Below are 19,986 nucleotides of genomic sequence, written 5' to 3' on the forward strand. Positions count from 1 at the left end.
AGATCATCTTAGTATTTCATTTTCAGGTCAATAGAAGAACACCATGCCAGGCTTTTAAGTTATTCTCAATATTAAATCTCTGGAAGGTCATCTGAAGTTGAAAAAAGAAACCCACAAAAACACCCATCCCAACCCCTGAATCACTGCCCTGAATTTTCAAAGAGAAGAAAAAATTTCTCGGAATGAAACTAAAAATAATGAGTGCAGTTCCTCAAACACTTAACCAGAGTTATCATATGACCCAGCAATTCCACTCCTAAGTATGTGTCAAGAGAACTGAAAATATATGGTCATGCAAAAGTGTACAAGAATGTTCATGGCAGCATTATTCATAATAGCCAAAAAGTAGAAGCAATCCAAATGGCCATCAAATGATGAATGATAAGCCAAATGTGCTATATTCATACAATGGAATGATGTTAATCCATACAATGGGATATTACTCATACTGATTCATGCTACAACACAGATGAACCTTAAAAACATTCTACTTTGAAAAAACAGCCAGACATTGAAGGTCACATATTGTATGATTCCATTTATTGAAATGTCAAAAATAGGCAAATCCATAGAGACAGAAAGTAGGTTGCTAATGGTTGCCAGGGAATGGGGGAAGGGAACAATGGGGAGTGACTGCTAAAGGTGTCTTTTTGCAGTGATAAAAATGTCCTGGAATTAGACGTTAGGCTGCACAATCTGATGAATGTACAAAACCCCACCAAATTGCACACTTTTAAAAGGTGAACTGTATGGTATCTGAATTATTATCTCATTTTTTAAAAAAATTCCAGCAATAGCCCTGGCCAGTGTGACTCAGTTGGTTGAGCATTGTCTCATGCACCAAAAGGTTGCTGGTTCAATTCCCAGCAGGGGCACAGCCTGGGTTGTGGGCTGGACCCCAGGTAGTGGGCATGCAGGAGGCAGTGGATCAATGTTTTGCTCTCACATCAGTGTTTCTCTCTCATTCTCCCTTCCCCTCTCTCTAAAAATCAATTTACAATAAAAAATAAATTGCCACCTATTTTTTTTAATTCCAACAATTGTTAAAAAAAAAGGAGGGGAGACTATATTCTTCAAAATTGTCAATGTCAAAAAAGACAAATGTACATACGTAATATTGAGAAAAAGAAAGAAAGAAAGAGAAAGCAAATGGGGTAAAACCTTAACATTAGTTGAATCAGGATATAGAATATACAGGTGCTTTTTTTAAACTCTTTTTATTTTTGCAACTATTTTATACATTTGAAATTATCTCCAAATAAAAAATTTTAAACCCTTAAAAAAAAAAGAGTGGGAAAACCTGATAAAATAAAAGTAACTAAAAATGATTTACTGTAAATGTGTTCTACTTCAATTTCCTAACAAATCTAACACACCCATGCCCATCAAATTAGATCATATGTATAATTGTATAGGATTCTCCTTCCTTTTCCTTGGGTAACTTCTAATCCAATTCTGATAGCTAGGGAAAAATTACAAATATAGAAAAAGGGAAGTGCTAAAATATTCCTCTTTTTAGGATATACTGGTGTTTTATAGGTTTCACAAAATTGAAGAATTACTTTTAGAAAATGACCAATGGCACAATCAGCAAGAGAAAATGGTCAATTAAAAGCCAACAATTGTCCTGGCCAGCGCTGCTCTGTGGTTAGAGTGTCAGCCTGCACATTGATGCTTCTCTCTTTCCCTGTCTTCTCCTGACCCCTCCCTTCTGCTCTCTCTAAAAGTAAATCAATGGAAAAAAATATCCTCACTCCTCGGGTAAGGATTTAAAAAAAAAAAAAATGCCAACCATTATCCAATTCTAGAGATTTCTCCACTTTGCCTTCTCCTGCCTCCTTAATCTACCACCAAGGGATTTCATGTACCTTCCTTATATTTCTGTCCTTTGATTCTAAATGCATAAAAGGAACTCAAAATGCCACCCTCCAGAGCACCTTCTCAATCATTTAAGATCTTGCTTCTGGGCATGTCCTCAAAAATTTGGCTTAGCCCTAACCAGTTTGGCTCAGTGGATAGAGCGTCGGCCTGCGGACTGAAGGGTCCCGGGTTCGATTCCAGTCAAGGGCATATACCTTGGTTGCAGGCACATCCCCAGTAGGAAGTGTGCAGGAGGCAGCTGATCGATGTTTCTAACTCTCTATCCCTCTCCCTTCCTCTCAGTAAAAAATCAATAAAATATCCTATCTAATAATAGAGTAATATGCAAATAACCATCACTCCGCTACGCCCATGATTGGGCGGCGGGAGGCTGGGGGGTGGGACTCGGGGTGGCCTATTCAGCCGTTGAGAGGGACTCGTGAGTCCCGCCCCCTGCGCCTCTCAATGGCCGGACTGGTCGCCGCTGAGGGGAGACCCCTCAGTGTTTGCGGGTCGGGGCGGTGGCGGCGCCTGGACCCATCCCCATCAGCGTTCGTGGGTCGGGGGGTGGCGGCGGCGCCCGGGCCCGCCTCCATGCACCTGCACTGGGGGAGGGCCTGATCAGCAGCCGCCGAGGCTGCTTCAAGGGCCAAAGAGGGAGGCAGGGCCAGACCCCAGAGGCCAAAGCTGCTGAGGGGCCCGGGGAGCCAGGCAGGGCTGGACAGGCAACCTCAGGGTGGGCCTGGGGGTGGGTCCAGCGGCGCAGCTTGACAGCAGACAGCAGGGCCTGCTTGGCTGTAGCTGCCGGCGACCCACAACAGGCAAGTGGGCCTGCAGGCAGCACCCAGCAGGGCCTGCTTGGCTGTTGCCGTGGTGACCCAGGAGCAGACAAGCGCAGCTGCAGGCAGCACCCAGCAGGGCTTGCTTGCCCATCGCTATGGTGTGGAGAAGGCAGGCCCCGCAGAGAGCAGAGAACCACAGGGAGCGGGCCTAAGCTGTCAGCAGGACATGCCCTGAGGGCTCTCGGATTGGAGAGGGTACAGGTTGGGCTGAGGGACCCCCCCGTGCATGAATTTCATGCACCAGGCCTCTAGTATTAAATAAAAAAACTTCGCTCAAATAAATGCCTATAAGACTTTTTTAAAAAGCTAACCATGAACTTCTGCATTAATATAAAAATCTAAAAGAATGTCTTCCTCCTAAACAAAATATCTATTTAAATGACCCTAACTGAAATAACATTTGGTACTAATTTCTGGGTACTGTGGTAGGCTGAATAAGGGCCCTCAACGACATCCACACCTTAAAATAAACTCCAAATTTTTAATGTACTTTATACAGCAAAATCCTTCCAACGTCTAGCCTTCTAAAATGGGGAGGTTATCCTGAATTACTTGGGTAAACCATAAATGTGATCACAGGTGTACTTCTAGGTGAGAAGTAGGAGATTTGACTACAGAAGAGAAAGCAATGTAACCACAGAAGCAGGGATGGAGCGATGTGATTATAAGCCAAGGAATGCTGGCAGCCCCCGGAAGATGGAAGAGGTAAGGAGGAGATTTCCCCGGAAACCTCCGGAAGGAACCAGCCCTACTGACACTCTGCCTCTAGCCCTGCAGAACTCATTTTGGACTCTGACCTCCAGAAACAAGGTTTGTGATATTTGTTACAGCAGCAACAGGAAACAAATACAGGTGGAAAAGTAAAGCTCAGTGGAATGTTAAGCCTAATTAATACCTGTGTGCTTTAGTACTGATTCCCTGATATATGTAAACTAAAGAGGATTAATACAGCTAAAGTGGTTCAGATTCCTGATTCCACTTAACTGCCCAACATGACCACCATCTTTTTGACCCACTGATTTCACCTTTTATTAGATTGTCGGTGGCATTTTGCAACTACTGTTATAAAATTTCATTAATGGCATTCATTATTCCCACCCTAAATTCTTTTGAAATATGTAACTGCTAGGAGTGACACCTTTGTATGTTAGCTGTTTCTGTGTAAGCAAAAAGCCATGGGCATTGTAAGATGCAAACAATTTTTTAAATGCCCTTTATAAATAAACATCAGAATTTTCTCACTAAATTGACCTTCTAGGAATCACTCTAAACTAAGATGGTGCAGTACTAAAAACTTCTGAATGCCCTACCTGGTTTGGCTCAGTGGATAGAGCGTCAACCTGTGGACTAAAGGGTCCTGGGTTCGATTCCAGTCAAGGGCACATGCCCAGGTTGCAGGCTCGATCCCCAGTAGGGGGCATGCAGGAGGCAGCCGATCAATGATTCTCTCTCGTAATTGATGTTTCTATCTCTCTCTCACTCTCCTTTCCTCTCTGAAATCAATAAAGATATATATTTTAAAAAACCTCTGAAGAAGAGTGACATGCACAATAAATTTAAAATCTACTCACATCACCACCTCAAGGTAGTGACATTCTAAAATGTCATGTAATTAACCAGGTGGCATCCTTGCTAGTGTCCATAGGACTGAAGCAACAACCTGAGGCTGGTTGTTATTGCTCTTACAGCCTCAACTAAGCCATCTTTTTAAAGTTAACCTTGAAGAATGAGAAGTCAACATTTTGCTTCTCAGAACTTGCTTAAAAAGAGAAAAGTGGATAATTTTCAAATTTAAAAAAAATAACATACATAAAAGAATGACATAGCCATGCAGTTATAAATAATTGAAAAAGAGTTTTTAAAATCATCTTAAAATTATGCAAACAAGAAGAAAGAAAAGACAACAATCATTGTGTACAGGTATTTAAGTTACTGGCCCAACTTTAGATCTTTTTAATAGCATTTAAAGATTACTATAAATATTTCTCTCTTTTCCGAGTCCAGCTCGTCTAGAGAGCGGTCTGGTTCCTGAGTAGGGGCTGCTGGGGATTGAGAAAATGAAAGAGACAGACACAAATACCGTAGGGAAAGCTGGGACTGGGTGGGACCACTGTCCTCTGATGGAGAGACAGAGACCCAGAGCCAATACAGTGTGTTTATTTTATACAGCAAAAAAACAGGAAGTTTTACTAAAGGTCAAGACAAAGGAGGTTATGTGCATTCTTGGGTGGGCCCAAGTCGTATTCATTCCTGGTGCTTGGCTGGATTTAGATAATGAAACCTACCCCCTGGTGCCTGGGCTGAAGGTCAAGCTGACAACACTCCTGCCTCTGGCAAGGTGTGTTTCCAGGATGTGGCTCTGCCAACGCCACTGGATTCAGCTCACAATAATTAAAGAAATGCTCATGTGCCTTCCCAGGCACTCTCTACAGATTACTACATGTTGAAAGATTACTATGTGAATGAATAAGTGCCTATTTTCACTTGAAATAGATCTTTTCTAGCCATATATTGCTATTTTAATTTATCTATAGTGATACTAATCTCTAGAACCTCCCTGCTAAGGCAAGATACCCTACCAATATTCCCCTAATACTAAGTCCTCATCAAAGGGATCATTTTTTGTTATAATATGTTACTGAACATATACTGTGACAAAATCAGACGGATATATCTATCTTCCATTTTCCATGCGTCTACCACTTCCTGAATAACCTCTCCTCACATTAATTTGGTAGCTTTCAAAAGGAATAAAGCATTTGGTGGAGTGCAATTTGCTTAACAACCACTATGGGGTGCTACAAAAATAAAAACAGATTTATCCTCAAGCTTATACCCTCATAATGACATTTACACACAAAGCTAATGACTGCCCAAGTGTAAAGAATGTCTTAAGAGAAGTATCAAAAAAGCGCAAGGGAAGTCAAAGGAGAAAAGGACTGGAAAATGCAGGTTCTGTGTAACCTTCCTGGAGGGGAGGAGAATGATATAAGAAAGAAGAGAGAAAAACCACAGCTTGTATGTGAATCAGAAGATGGCTGCGTTTGACTGGAGTCAAGGACACAAGAAAGGGAGGAGCAAGCCAAACCTTGAGAAGGTAAGTTTCTACGGGCTCCAGGAGGCCTAAATGCCAGCTACAACTTGAAATCTGTTCACTGGGCAATGAAGACTTACGCAGGGGGACTGCAAAGAATAAAGTCAATAGACGTAAACAAAGCTCTTGGGCTTGTTTTGCCCCTCCCCCTCCCCTCCAGAACGGGAAAGGTGAGAAGCGGGATGGGGGACCCATGTTCACTTTAGGTATCAGAAATCAGCAAATTGTATCAGAACTAAAAGAAAGGCAGCACGCTGAATGAATGTCCAGCGAGTCTTAGTACCGTGTATCAAAGCTAAGAGCACATGTGGGGAGCTGTTCCAAGTCACTTCTGAATATCCAAAATTCTAAGTGAGACTTTTCTCAATGCCCGGTTCTTTGAGAGCCATATAATATATGGCCTCTATTTATAACCAAAACTTAAAGCTGCCATGAAATCCTCTTTTTGTCTCTAAAGACCGCTAAGTGTTCAACAGAATTCAGGAATTAAACTTTGTTACTAAGAACTGGGCATCTCAGCAGCATGCATGGCGTCTTGGAACTTAAATGTTCAGAATACCGTGCACTCCAGGCTTACAACTGCTATCTTATGAGGCCCCCTAGTGCTCACAATGCAGATACTTCAGAAGTTCAAACACTGACACTTCAGAAAAACCTTTATTAAATCAACTATGGAATCAATCAGTAGCTAAGATTCTAGTACCAGTTCCAACCTGGGATGTGGGGGTTCCCACACCACCAAGCAATTCTCAGAAGTCAGCTGAGTGTCCTACCATTCAACTCAATTTTGACACTATCTACAGGAAGATACTAGTATAACATCAGATTCCACAGGTTAAGGGTTTAGTCCTTCCTACAAACCTCCCCCCCGCCCCACCCCATATGGGGAAAAGGCCCATAGCTTCCATGCCCTCTCTGAATACAAAACTCTTCCCAAATCTCTGTGTTCACCAACCCCGAAGCTCTCTGAGCCCCATCCTTTTGGGGTTTTATGGAGGCCTCATTACATAATATCCTCATTACATGAGTGACTAAATCATTGGCGACTGGTGAGTGATCCCACCTCCAGCCTCTCTATCCTCCCCAGACATCAGCGATGGGACTGAAAGATCCATCCCTCTACTCTGGGTGGTTCCCCCAGCAACCAACTGGCCCCATCCTTAGGTGCTTTCCAAAAGTCACCTCATTAACATAAACCCAGTAGTGATGAAAAGGGGCTGGTTATGAATAACAAGACACCTGTTTCACCTTTTGGCTCTGAAGCAACTTCAGGCATTGAGGACAAGATATTATGACAAAATACTAGCTCTTGTCACTCAGAAAATCCCAAGGGTTTGGGGAGGCTGTGAGTCAGGAACCTTGGACAAAGGCTAAATATATATGAGAAATATATTCCGAGCACCTGAATGACCAAACATCTATTTCTTATAAATCACATCACTGCAGTAACCCATTAAAAATAATATATATTTTTCGCCGAAACCGGTTTGGCTCAGTGGATAGAGCGTCGGCCTGCGGACTGAAAGGTCCCAGGTTCAATTCCAGGTCAAGGGCATGTACCTTGGTTGCGGGCACATCCCCAGTAGGGGGTGTGTAGGAGGCAGCTGATAGATGTTTCTCTCTCATCGATGTTTCTAACTCTCTGTCCCTCTCCCTTCCTCTCTGTAAAAAATCAATAAAATATATTTAAAAATAATAATAATACATATTTTTTTAGGGAAATAAATGACACAGGTGAAATGTAAAAGATCTGATTTTAATTAGTTCAGCTTGAATTGTTTTGAGCCAACTTGCAGAAGACAAGGCCTAAAAAATCTAAGCAATATTTAATAATAAAATTATTTTTCAAAATTATGGTCTCTGATAACATTCTACTTTGCTTTATTTCTTGATCCAGTTCAACTACTAATGTATCATATATAACACTCTGTCAGGAGCCAAGAGTTGGTCAAAGGATTAACTCTGACCTTCAGTAAGTTACTGAAACTAGGCCCACTTCCTCTTGCCTGAGGACAAAGCATTCCTTCTGTAGCCGCCCTTCAACTGCCACACCCTTTATCTATAGTTACGACTTTAGCCGATTATCTAGGTCAGCCCCCACCCCTCCTAGGCATCCACCCTTCTAGAAATCACATATAAAGAACGCTGTAAAAAATAAAATTTTGAGGCTTGATCAGAATCCCTTTTGTCTTGCCTCCATTCTTTGCGTCCCTTGTCTGTCTTTCATTCTCTTAGGTGCGCCGCCTCAGTACCCCCATTAGAAGACCCCGCTGGCCGGGGCAACACTCAAAAACTGAAGCTTCAGGTGACAATACATTATGATTAAGTCGTTCATAAGGAGAGTTTGTGTAATTTTAGAAAGTAAAATTTGAAAAGTCAGCACATATTTTTCTCCTCTAAAGTTGATCTATCTTCTGGAATCTCATACTTAGGTCTGTATCATTTATTATGATAACATCTTTCAATGGTATTCTTTATTCTTATTTTTTTTTTACCACTATGGCTTTAATGAAGCAGCTCAGAAATGTGTTAAAATGACTGCATGGTAATTAAGTACCCAAGTCTGCAAATAATGTACCTTTATTGTTTATGTATGTAAGGGAACGCATCCCCAAACCATTACCATCCCTCCATTGCATCCCCAACTCCATCCTCAATGTTCCTGGCCAGACCCATAGAATTTCTGTCCTCTTAATAATATTAGAAAGAAACCCTTCACCCTTTTCTACCTCTCCCTTCTTCCCCCTTCCCTCTTCCTCAGACTGGGGAGTCTTATCTATTTAGTAAGGCTCGGGAAGTGGGAACAAAGCATGCCTGACTCATCCCTTTCCCTTTTGGGATCTAGCCCAGTGATAACTGTCTCCCTTCACCGATCATTAACCACCTGTTCCTGGAGAGGTGAGGACTACCAGCCGTCGAGCTGCCTGGCTGTGAGTGGGTGAATACCTTTAACACGGTAGGAGGACAACATGAAGTCACATTCTCTAATACTAACCATAGGCTAATATTTCAATCCCTGACTTCAGCATCAATTTCTAAACTGTATAATAGTTTAGAGGACAGCCCTAGCCGGTTTGGCTCAGTGGATAGAGCATTGGCCTGCGGACCAAAGGGTCCAAGGTTCGATTCCGGTCAAGGGCACATGCCTGGGTTGCAGGCTCGGTCCAACGTGCAGGAGGCAGCCAATCAATGATTCTCTCTCATCATTGATGTTTCTATCTCTCTCTTCCTCTCCCTTCTTCTCTGAAATCATTAAAAATATATTTTTAAAAAATAGTTTAGAGGACAAAAGTATGACCAATTGTCACCCAAGAATATAAATTAGAGCAGATTATCCCTTTAAAAACATAACCCTCATTTTCTATGTTTTTAATTGACTGGGAGAGAAAGGAATTGAGGATTACCCTGAGTATACTTGAATTTATATCATCCCTTGTGCATTCCACAACAACAAAACAACCAAGACCTATGGGAGCGAGATCTGACATTTAGGCCATTAACCGTTTGGTGTCCTTATTCTAGGCAGAAACATATACCCTTCTAAATAAGAAAACTATTCCTTGAACATACGCATCAGCTCTTACTGAGCATTATTTTTATGTTGCTCACTACAGAATTCGGGTAATTTTATGTACTAAATGAAGCCTCCCTTGATGTCTCTGAAAGTGGTAGGTAACTCCTACCTTTGTTAGGCTCAAGCCCTTCCTTTAGTTCAAAAACATGTATCTGAGACTCTTCTTCAAATCAAACGTACTTTAGACTTATCTAAAGTAAAGCATAAATCTGTGAAGTATCCATGAAAATATATGAGCATATGTGAATAAATGCTCCTGGTTTGGCTTATAAACTATCTCCCCCCCACCCCCTTGTATTACTGTGGGTTTCTGTTTTAATTTTTTTTTTAATTTGGCATCTAAAAAAAAAAATGAACCACAACCAATTTTCAGCACTAAATCGATTCTCACAATCATATTCATTCATATTGGTAGTAGTCCCAGAGTATAGATCGCAGTAAACAAGTCCTTAGATTCTATAAATACTCTATCACTGTTATCAGAAATCACATATATAAGATGACTCCAACTTCACACAGTATTCAGGTTAATTTTCATGGTGATTTTTTTCTTTTAGTTAATTGCCAAGCTGGTTTCTGATTGGGGGGAAAATCACTCGGTTTCAAGCACCACCATAAGCTTATGTTCTGGGGCAGTAGTACAATGCACGTATAAGAACACTGTACGTTGACTCCTCGCTGGCTACCCATTTAGAGGAAAGGGCAGAGGTCATAGAACATGACAGACCTGTGTTCAATCTTCCTACCAGTAGTGGGTAACATACATAACCTGTATGAGAGCCTCAGTTTTCTCATCTGAAATTAGAGATGATAATATAGAGTTTTAAACTATTCTATAAGAAAACAAGTATGTAAGAAAAAGTATATGAGACCCACAACACATAGTATTTGTACAACAAATAGCAGTTATTGTCCTAATCAGTCTCAACCACACTTCTAACATGGATGAAGGCCATCACAGATTCATGGCATTGCTATAACAATATTTATTTAAAGAGATTCTGATTAACACATTATATTTAGTTTCAACTTACCAAGACAGGAGTACAAACCCTGGCTTATCCAAGCCAATATGGCAAGCGTTATAAGGTCACCAAAACTAGCAGCGATGGGTGTGGCAACATTATCAGGATTTATACCAGTCTTCTTTGAACCAACGATAACCCCAACCATGATTATTCCTAGAAGAAAGAACATTCATTACTTTTCTGCTATGATTTTGAAAACAATCAATTGCCCTACATACGAAATACACAGGCTAGACAAACAGCCTATGAATTTCAGTTAGACTGCTTAAACAAGTGACTAACACAAACAAAACATTTGACACTAGTGCTCTGGCAAAATGCCTTTCAAGGAATTCCAAGTGGGGAAACATGGAAGATTTGAGAAGGTCAGTGTTGCGTTTAGACACCTGAAAACCTCCTGTCAAATAAAGTTAAAGCTAAAGTTTCAAATGTAGTAACTTGTATGTCTTAGATGCAATGTATTTGTGTGTATCAAACGCACACATTTTATTTTAACCCTCAAATAATGCATGAAAATATCAAAGAAAGCTAAGTCATATTTATATGCATAGCAACTGGGGAAGAAAACCAATAAAAACAGATTTGTTTACATAGTGGTAGCCAGGAATACTTGCTTCCTTTTATTATTTCAAGGTACTGAAATGTTAAGAGGAAGGAAGTAATTGAATTCTGAACATGAGGCACGAAGCTGTCTTTGTGTAGAATACTCTCGCAATCCAACGTTTGTGTCTAGGAGCCTATAGCTAGAGAACAGAAGCTGAAAACGTGGCTGTGTACTTACACTTTTAAGTCCTTATCTTCCTGAATCATAGAAATGGGAGAAAAATGATAATGTTTATATCCACACCTAATTGTATAGATTTTCTCATGCCAACACACTCATTCAAAGGATGCAGTGGAGACAATTTAAGATTAGTTTACTTAACGTGCTAATAAAAATCAATATGGAAGCCTTGATATGGCTATAAAAAAACAACAGGATCTCATGGCATTTTAAGATTGGAAATGACTCTAAATGATTTTCTTCTAGCAAACACATGTTATAGGCAATACAACTAAGAGTAGGGTTTACATTCTTGCCTAAGGTCACAGAGGTTGTAAGTAACTCTAGTCCACTGTTTTCTCTACTATTCCATAAAGCCAAAATTCTTAAAAGTAGAATTTCTTGGCGGGGGCGGGGGTGGGCGGGCAATGGGGGGATAAGGACACATACATAATACCTTAATCAATAAAGAAAAATTTTTAAAAAGTAGAATTGCTGTCTTGCTTCAAAATAATGTCTCATATCTTATATTTTGGAGGCTTTTTCAATCTATGGACTTACTACCTTTTCCATAATACCAATGAAGAACAAAAAAAGCAACAGCAGAAAAAAAATTTTAAATGTATTATGCAATAATCAATCAAGATGTGATCATGCAGAATTCTTTTTTCAAAATCAGCACATTTAAAGATCTATATGGAAAGTTTATAACAGAGTGCCATCTATATAATTTCAGCTGAAAAAAAAGTATTTTGCCATTTGGACCAACGGAAAGTGCTGGGAGTCATCAAACAGGTTTTAATTCTGCTTTTTCTGTGAACAGGCTGATGAAATTAGACAAGTCAACTTACTTGAGTCAGTTTTCTCACCTACAAACCGTGGTTAGTAGTATCTGTTCTGCATATATTAATTGGGTTATAAAGGTCAAGTTATCAAAAAATTGGAACATATATTGTTCAAAGTAAGAAGCATTGAACATGTATTTTTAAAATTGGAATTTGTATGGCTTTGAAAATTCTAGGCAATACATACATGTGCTAGACTGAATTTTTCAAATAATTCTCTCTATATGAAACAAAATTAGAAAGAAAACAGAAGCAAATGAGCCTAAATAGAATGCTAATGCTTTAACATTTCTTTAACCAGAAATAAATTTTCTAATAGCTTAACTTCACTCTCCTTTGGTCAGTGTTGATGCTACTCAATTCTAGTATTTCTATACACAGTCATACACCGCTTAACGACAGGGATACATTCTGGGAAATGCAATGTTAGGCAATTTCGTCACTGTGCGAACATCATACAGAATGTACGTGCACAAACCTAGATGGTATAGCCTACTGCACACCGAGGCTATATGGTATAGCCTATTGCTCCTAGGCTACAAGCCTCTATATCATGTTACTGTTCAACACAACATGAGATTAAATTAATCACAAGAGAAAAGGATGCAGTTTAAACATGGTAAACATTAGATGTATGAGATTGCTGCCCAAGAAACATATCATACTGTTTTACAGTAATTTTTTATAAGTAGAAAGAGTAGACTCTAAAATAATGATAAATAATACAGTAAATACATATACCAATAACATAATCACCTATTATCATTATCAAGTATTATGTACTGGACATAATTGTATGTGCTATACTTTTACTTTTTTAATTATATTTTTATTGATTTCAGAGAGGAGGGAGAGGGAGAGAGAGATAGAAACAACAACGATGAGAGAGAATCATTGATCAGCTGCCTCCTTTATGCCCCCTACTGGGGATTGACCTGCAACCTGGGCATGTGCCCTGACTGGGAATCAAACCATGACATCCTGGTTCATAGGTTGACACTCAACCACTGAGCCACACCAGCCAGGCTGTGCTATACTTGCACATGATTGGCAGCACAGTAGGTTTGTTTACTTCAGCATCACCACAGACATGCGTTGTGCTAAAACATTACAATGACCATGACATCACCTGGCAATAGGAATTTTTCAGCTCTATGATAATCTTATGGGACCACCGCTGTATATGTGGCCCATTACTGACTGAAATACCATTAAGCAGTGCATGACTGTATAGACCAGAAACTACTCCTGATACAATTAAGTACTAAAACAAAATGTTTGAAAATATTTTAGAAGTCTTTTTTAAAATATATTTTTATTGATTTCAGAGAGAGGAGGGTGGAGAGAGGGAAAGAGAGAGAGAAACATCAATGAGAGAAACATTGAACAACTGCCTCTTGCACGCCCCCTACTAGGCATCGAGCCCACAACCCAGGCACGTGCGCTGACCAGGAATCAAATCAGTGACCTCCTGGTGTATGGGACACGATGCTCAACGAACTGAGTCACACCGTCTGGGCAAGAAGTCAAGTCTTAATTATAATTAAATTCTCTAAGTTCTGGGAAAGAAGCTAGCCAAAAAGTTAGCTTCATTATATGATCACCTAGCAAGAGAATCTTCTTTTGAACTTTGCTGGTGATATAAGGGTGAAAAGATGATGATTATAAAATAAAAAGAACCAAGTCTTTATGCTTATGAGTCCATAAATAATTTAGTTATCCGGTGTGAAGTTCATATTAATTAATAAATATTTTAAAAATGATATCCCAACTGAAAATTTCTAATGTAGTTAGCTTTTACAACTTCTGGCTCTCTCAGATTCAATAGCCAACAATCTGTTTTGTTAAGCTTACGGTTATATTTGTATTGCCACAGAGACAGTGCAGAGTTTTCTTTGAAATCTGAAACTTGAAAAAATTTCAACAGAGAGACTGCTTTTGGAACTCAGGATTCTTGGAATCCTTGTTACTCAACGGACAAGCCAGTAAAATCCTCAGCATGATTTTCCAGAAAGGAGTTTCTCAATTAACTTAACAGAAACAAATGAGTAACTCAGCTATTCTGATCTTGTTTGGGAACTGTACCAGGGTACCTGAGGCCAGGAGACAACTCCAAAAGCCTGTTCTGCACTCAGGTTTACAGATAATAAATATAAATACATCTAAAATAAGATACTTTTAAAGTTTGTAGACAACTCTTTGATTTTTTTTTTTATTATGAACACATACCATTTAAATAAAAAGTAGGCATGATATTGGGAAATGAAAGTAAAAGACTACAAGTAGGCGCTTGTGAATGTTCTTACCCTGCAGAAGAGAGGCGATGAAGGCAGTTGCTACACTGCTAGAGCACAACAGTATGGAGTGATCAAGGTAGTATTTCCCCTCTGGAATCCAGCCCAATATAACCGCCGCCACGGCTGCTAGAAAACCGACCACTGTTGCTTGAACCTAAAAAATTTTTTTCATAAAATTCAATGGAATTATTCATTTCGCAAACACACCTGTAAGCCTGATTACATAAATGTGCATAGGAGGAGTCAGAGGAAAGTATTGCTACTAGTAATTAAGCTGCCTTTTAGAGAAGCTACTATATTTTAGTTTTAGTATTCTCTAAGGCGGTGGGTTCTCAAGCTGCCCAGGTATGGGATAGGGTCCAGGGATCTGTTTTTAACAAGCATCTCAAGTGACTTTCATGATGGAATCCACAGATCATCTAAGAAAATACCGACTTTAGGGCTGAAAAGTACACAGCCCACAGAAGGGAAGTCTGATGCCAGAGGCAGTGTTGGCAAGAGACTGGATTTTACAATCCAAAGATAAGAGTTTGACCACTGGCTACCCCACTTACTTAATCTTGTGGCAAATTATTCAAATTCATTTATTCAACAACTATTAATTTAGCGTCTATCATGTACCAGGCACTATGCTTGGTATTGGGCTACAACAGTGGTCAAAACAGGTTTATTCCTACTCTTAAAGAGCTTTGGTTGGTGGACATTAAACAATAACCTTACATGTAATCACAATCATGATTAATGATATACAACTTTAGTTCCTGCCCGGTCGGTGTGGCTCAGTGGTTGAGTGTCAATCTATGAACCAGGAGGTCACAGTATGATTCCCGGTCAGGGCACATGCCTGGGTTGTGGGCTCAATCCCCAGTAGGGGGCATGCAGGAGGCAGCCGATCGATGATTCTCTCTCATCATTGTTGTTTCAATATCCCCTCCCTCTCCCTTCCTCTCTGAAATCAATAAAAATATCGTTTTTTAAAATGTGTACATTTGGGGGGGGACATCCTATATTTGTACAAATATTAACTCAAACTCTGGCTCTCTTATACACTTACGACAGAAAATATTTTGTATATTTATATTATATATTTTTCATATTTAGAAGTACACAATTTCTAGAGAAAGAAAACTTTCAAAATCATTGATACTCATTTATTCTATCCCTTTTTCACAGTACTAAATTATCACTTGGGGTCCCCTGAAGCAATTAAACGGTAGACGTAACTAAAATTTATTTCATTCTTACAGGTAATAACCAAGATCTGTAAACCCAAGATCTATAAATAAATATGTGCATCACTTACCTGTTTTAAAGCCAAGTTGCCAATTATTAGGTTCCACTTCTCAATGGGTGAATCCATCTTCCCAATATTTACCTGTTAAGGTGGATATTTTCAGGTATTAACTGAATAAGCTATATGCTCTCTATTCTATTTAAACAGCATATGAAGTCTTAAAACCAAAGATAATTCTTTAGTAAATCTGATGAGCTCACATTGGACTTTAAATATAATTCTGAGTTCACTACCAGTCTTACATCTCATATTCAGCTTGCCTAAGATGTTTCAGAAAAATTTTTTAGTTTAATTACTAGCTCACACATGGACTAGCTAATACTACCCACCTTCCCAGTGGTGTTATTTTACAACTAACACCATCAAGAGCATCCCAACATGCCAAATTTTATGTATGTACGCCCAATATAAATACATAATTTTCAGTCTCTAGCATATCATTTCACATCATGAAACTAATGTAATCTGAAGAATTATTGACCAAAAAACCCAGATATAAACAACTCATTCATATGACATAATTTATATTTGAGTCATGACTAACACTGTTAATAATAAAAAAATTCATTCAGTTCAATATGAATTTTGATCATGTATCTCACTATTAAAGTTTATACTTCTTTCTGCTAAATGGAAGAATGCACTCCAAAATTTTGATCATGTATCTCACTATTAAAGTTTATACTTCTTTCTGCTAAATGGAAGAATGCACTCCATTATTCACTTATTTTATTATGTTATAAACCAAATCATACTAATCAACCACTTAGGATTCATAAAATGTATATCCAAATCTGACAAGTTTTTTTAATGCAGTGTTTTGGAAAACAATGAGCAATCATTATTAAAAGTACTATACGGAGCCAGGTTTCAATTGTTCATCATCTGCTTGGTCATAGAAGATAGGTGAAAGGGTAAAGTGGAAAATATTTAAGGGTATTATATACTTACTAGGGGACCAGTGCACGAATTCGTGCACCTTGAAAGGAACTGTGGGCCGCGAGGCTGCAGTGGGCACAGGGCGGGTCTCGGCCCTCCTCCACGCCCCCACCTGGCCCCTCTGCCGTGGCCCCCTAGTCCCCTGTCTGCCGGCAGCCTCGCTCCTGCCACCGCTCCCAAGTGCTGATGGCACCCGCCCTGCTCGCACCCACTGATGGTGCAGAGCTATTGGGGCTGGCGCCAGCAGTGGGTGCGAGCAGCAGCTGCTGCCCCTGATCACCCCTCAGGAGCAGGGGGAGGTGGAAAGCCCTCAGGGGCGATCAGGGCTGGCAGCTGCTGCTCGCACCCGCTGATGGAGCCAAGTGATTGGGACCAGCACCGGTAGTGGGTGCAAGCAGTGGGCGGGACCATGGTGCATGGGAGCAAAGAATTTTCAGTAACCACCAGAGGCTTGCCCCGATGACAGCGACCAGCTCCCTGCCTTGGTCTGGCGCCCCCATTCACCTGCTCCACCATCCCGCTGTGGCCAATGCCTGCTATGTTCCGCACATGCCCCCTGGTGTTCAGTGCACGTCATAGCGACCGGTTGTTCGGTTGTTCCACCGTTTGGTCTATCTGCATATTAGCCTTTCATTATATAGGATGGGTAGCTTTAACTATGGTCAAACTGGCTTCAGACCATTCGGTTACGTGCTACATCAACCTTTCCTGTATCAATCTAGAAAACAGACCCTGTTGTCTAACTTCACTCTGGTCTGTAGTCTCAAAGTACCCAGCAAATGCAAATATCAGTATTTCTCAGTGTTTTGGAGTAATTATTCATCCTGTCTTAATTTGTATACTTATTTTCTAAGCCTGGAAATCTAAATTATTAATATCATTATTTGGAACTTTAATTTTTCTTTATTTTATAAGTTTTACAATTTGAACTGCAAGTCTAACTTAACATTATTAGGGATAGAGGTTCTGCCAACTTCTTCATATCCCTCCACTGAAATGTAAGTTCAATGAGGGCAGGATCATTTTCTGTTTTGTTTGCTGCTGATTTCCTAGCACACAGAGCAGTGCTTGGCATACAGCAAAGATTCAAAAGTATTTTTAAGCCCTAGCTGGTTTGGCTCAGTGGACAGAGCGTCAGCCTGCAGACTGAAGGGTCCCAGGTTCGATTCCGCCCAGGGTCACATGCCCGGGTTGTGGGCTCAATCCCTAGTAGGGAGGCATGCAGGAGGCAGCCAATCAATGATTCTCTCTCATCATTGATGTTTCTTTCTCTCCCTCTCCCTTCCTCTCTGAAATCAATAAAAATATATTTTAAAAATGTATCTTTTTAAATTAATTAAAAAGGCAGAATGCTATAAAATAATTTCAGAAAATCAAGAGTTCTCTGAGAAGAGATTCAAGGCAACAGAAGTGAATTTTGCCTATAGAGGAAAAGTGCTTATCAAATTGTGTTAGGCAATTTGCCTCTGGGAAATAGTTTCACAGGCTTTTTTAAAAATACTATCTTTAGGACAATGGATACCATTTTTACTCATTTATATCTAGCATTCAGAAGCAGGAAATTTCAGACCTCAGGTAATAGCACCCAACAATTTGTAGAACCACTGTACTTGGCTTATTTTCCAATTATATACTACTGTTATGTATCTATAACAATATCTACTATAATAAATATCTACTGTTGAAAAGATAAAAATCCAGGAAAAATACTCAAGTTAAATATTTTTTTAAGCCTCACCTGAGAATATGTTTTTATTGATTTTGAGAGAGAGAGAGACAGAGAGAGAGAGAGAGAGAGAGAGAGAGAGAGAGAGAGAGATTAATTGGTTGCCTCCTGTACTTGCCCTAATCGGGGATGAAACCTGCAATCTTTTTGGTGTATGCTTTATAGAGTAACAAGTTTTAAGGACAATTAACCTTCAACAGATTGAGGTAACGGACTATATCTGATATCTTATGTTTTAAGATCGCTATCTTTATACTTTCCCGAGGCCTTCCTTATAATCCTATAAGCTCACTTATCCTGATTCTCCTGCAGACAATCATAAAAGTGAGAGAAGACCCTTTAATTGGGCAAAAAGATTAAAATAATCATAGGTTGGCCTTCTAAAGCTATAATGACTTTTACTCCTTTAATAAGTGAAAATTAAAACTACTCTGGAAAACTGGAAAATTTTTTAAAGATTTTTTTGCACATAGTTGAAAAGGCTGATTTTCAAACAGAGCTTGTTTTAAGTTTAACAAATAATTACTCTTCCCTCAGGGAGTACAATTAGGAATCAGCTACAGCAGTCTCAATTACACAACAGGCAACCAAGTTAAGGTGGTGGCAGGTGGGGCGTAAGAGAAAGGGAAGCGGGGTTTCATTGTAGGAACTGGCAGTCCAGCTGGAGAGGGGCGCACGAGATGACTGGCAATGTTAGCAAACTGATAAGAAATATCGGTAAAAGGGAATGGCTGGAGTAAGAGAAAGTCATGAGTTTGGTTTTGAATGGAGTGAGTGGTGCAGACACTTGAAAAGTCAGCTCTGGAGGGCAGGAAAGAGACTGGAGACACGGGGCTGAGCCATGTGTAAGCAGTGCTGGATTGCATGAAATTACTGACAGAGAACACGTAGAACAGAGTACTAAAACCTTCAGAAAATCTCAAATCAAGAGGATGAGCAAAGAAAGAGAGACCAAAAAAGTAGACTGAGAAGCAGCAATGAAAGAGGTGGGTGAATGAGGAGAGTGTGGGGTCTCAAAGTTGAGGATAATAAAATTTTCAAGTAGATGATTGCCAGTGAAGAGTCCATAGGAGGTGAGACTTTGGGGATTCTGCTATTAGGAAGTCATTAATCTGAGATGTGAGGGTGACCTGGCCGAGACATCTGTCACCCCACTGATTGCCAGGGTTGATTCGGCTCATCTGGCTGGCTAAGCGGGTGTCCCCCTCCTCCGTCATCAATCCATATGCTGCCTCTGGAAGCTACACGCTCAGTCAAAGAGAACAACCTTCCCTCAAGAGGAGAGGACTTGTCTTCAGTCAAGCGTATTCCAGTAGCTGCCCTCCCCTGCTAGACCCTCCAAACAAGGTCTCAGGAAGTCATTGACCTGGAGCTGCTCTAACGGTGGACAGAGTATCAAAACTGGACTCCAGCTGACAATGACTCCCCAGCATTCTATAAGAATCGGAGCGCTCTGCCTAGCAAACGAGACCATTCTCTAAGCAAGTCAAACACCATAAACTAGGTGAATATACCACGTTAACAAAGCTTGATGCCACAAGTGACTGGTTTTCCATTTACTAATACGTTTACTTTACTCCTCTCAAATCCAGAAAAAATTTCAAGTGGCTACTCCTGGTCTTTTAGCGAATTCATCAGCCAATTCTGTCATCTCTCTCTGAAAATGAGTTCTGGATTCCAACAGGTCTCGCTACACCCGCTGTTACCACCCTGATCCAAGCCAG

General features: G+C 40.1%; 1 protein-coding gene across 2 annotated transcripts in view; it reads right to left on the minus strand.

Annotated features, from left to right (window-relative positions):
• SLC41A2 (solute carrier family 41 member 2) overlaps positions 1 to 19,986 on the minus strand; it is a 75,779-nt gene that overhangs the window by 26,543 nt on the left and 29,250 nt on the right. For both annotated transcript variants that reach the window (XM_054719430.1, XM_054719431.1), the window contains exons 4-6: positions 15,607 to 15,678; positions 14,313 to 14,457; positions 10,405 to 10,551 (exon numbers count right to left, since the gene is read on the minus strand). In XM_054719430.1, coding sequence (XP_054575405.1) covers positions 10,405 to 10,551; positions 14,313 to 14,457; positions 15,607 to 15,678 — 364 coding nt within the window. The remainder of the gene's footprint in view (positions 1 to 10,404; positions 10,552 to 14,312; positions 14,458 to 15,606; positions 15,679 to 19,986) is intronic.

Source organism: Eptesicus fuscus, chromosome 7 (assembly GCF_027574615.1).
Source record: "Eptesicus fuscus isolate TK198812 chromosome 7, DD_ASM_mEF_20220401, whole genome shotgun sequence".
Taxonomy (NCBI): domain Eukaryota; kingdom Metazoa; phylum Chordata; class Mammalia; order Chiroptera; family Vespertilionidae; genus Eptesicus; species Eptesicus fuscus.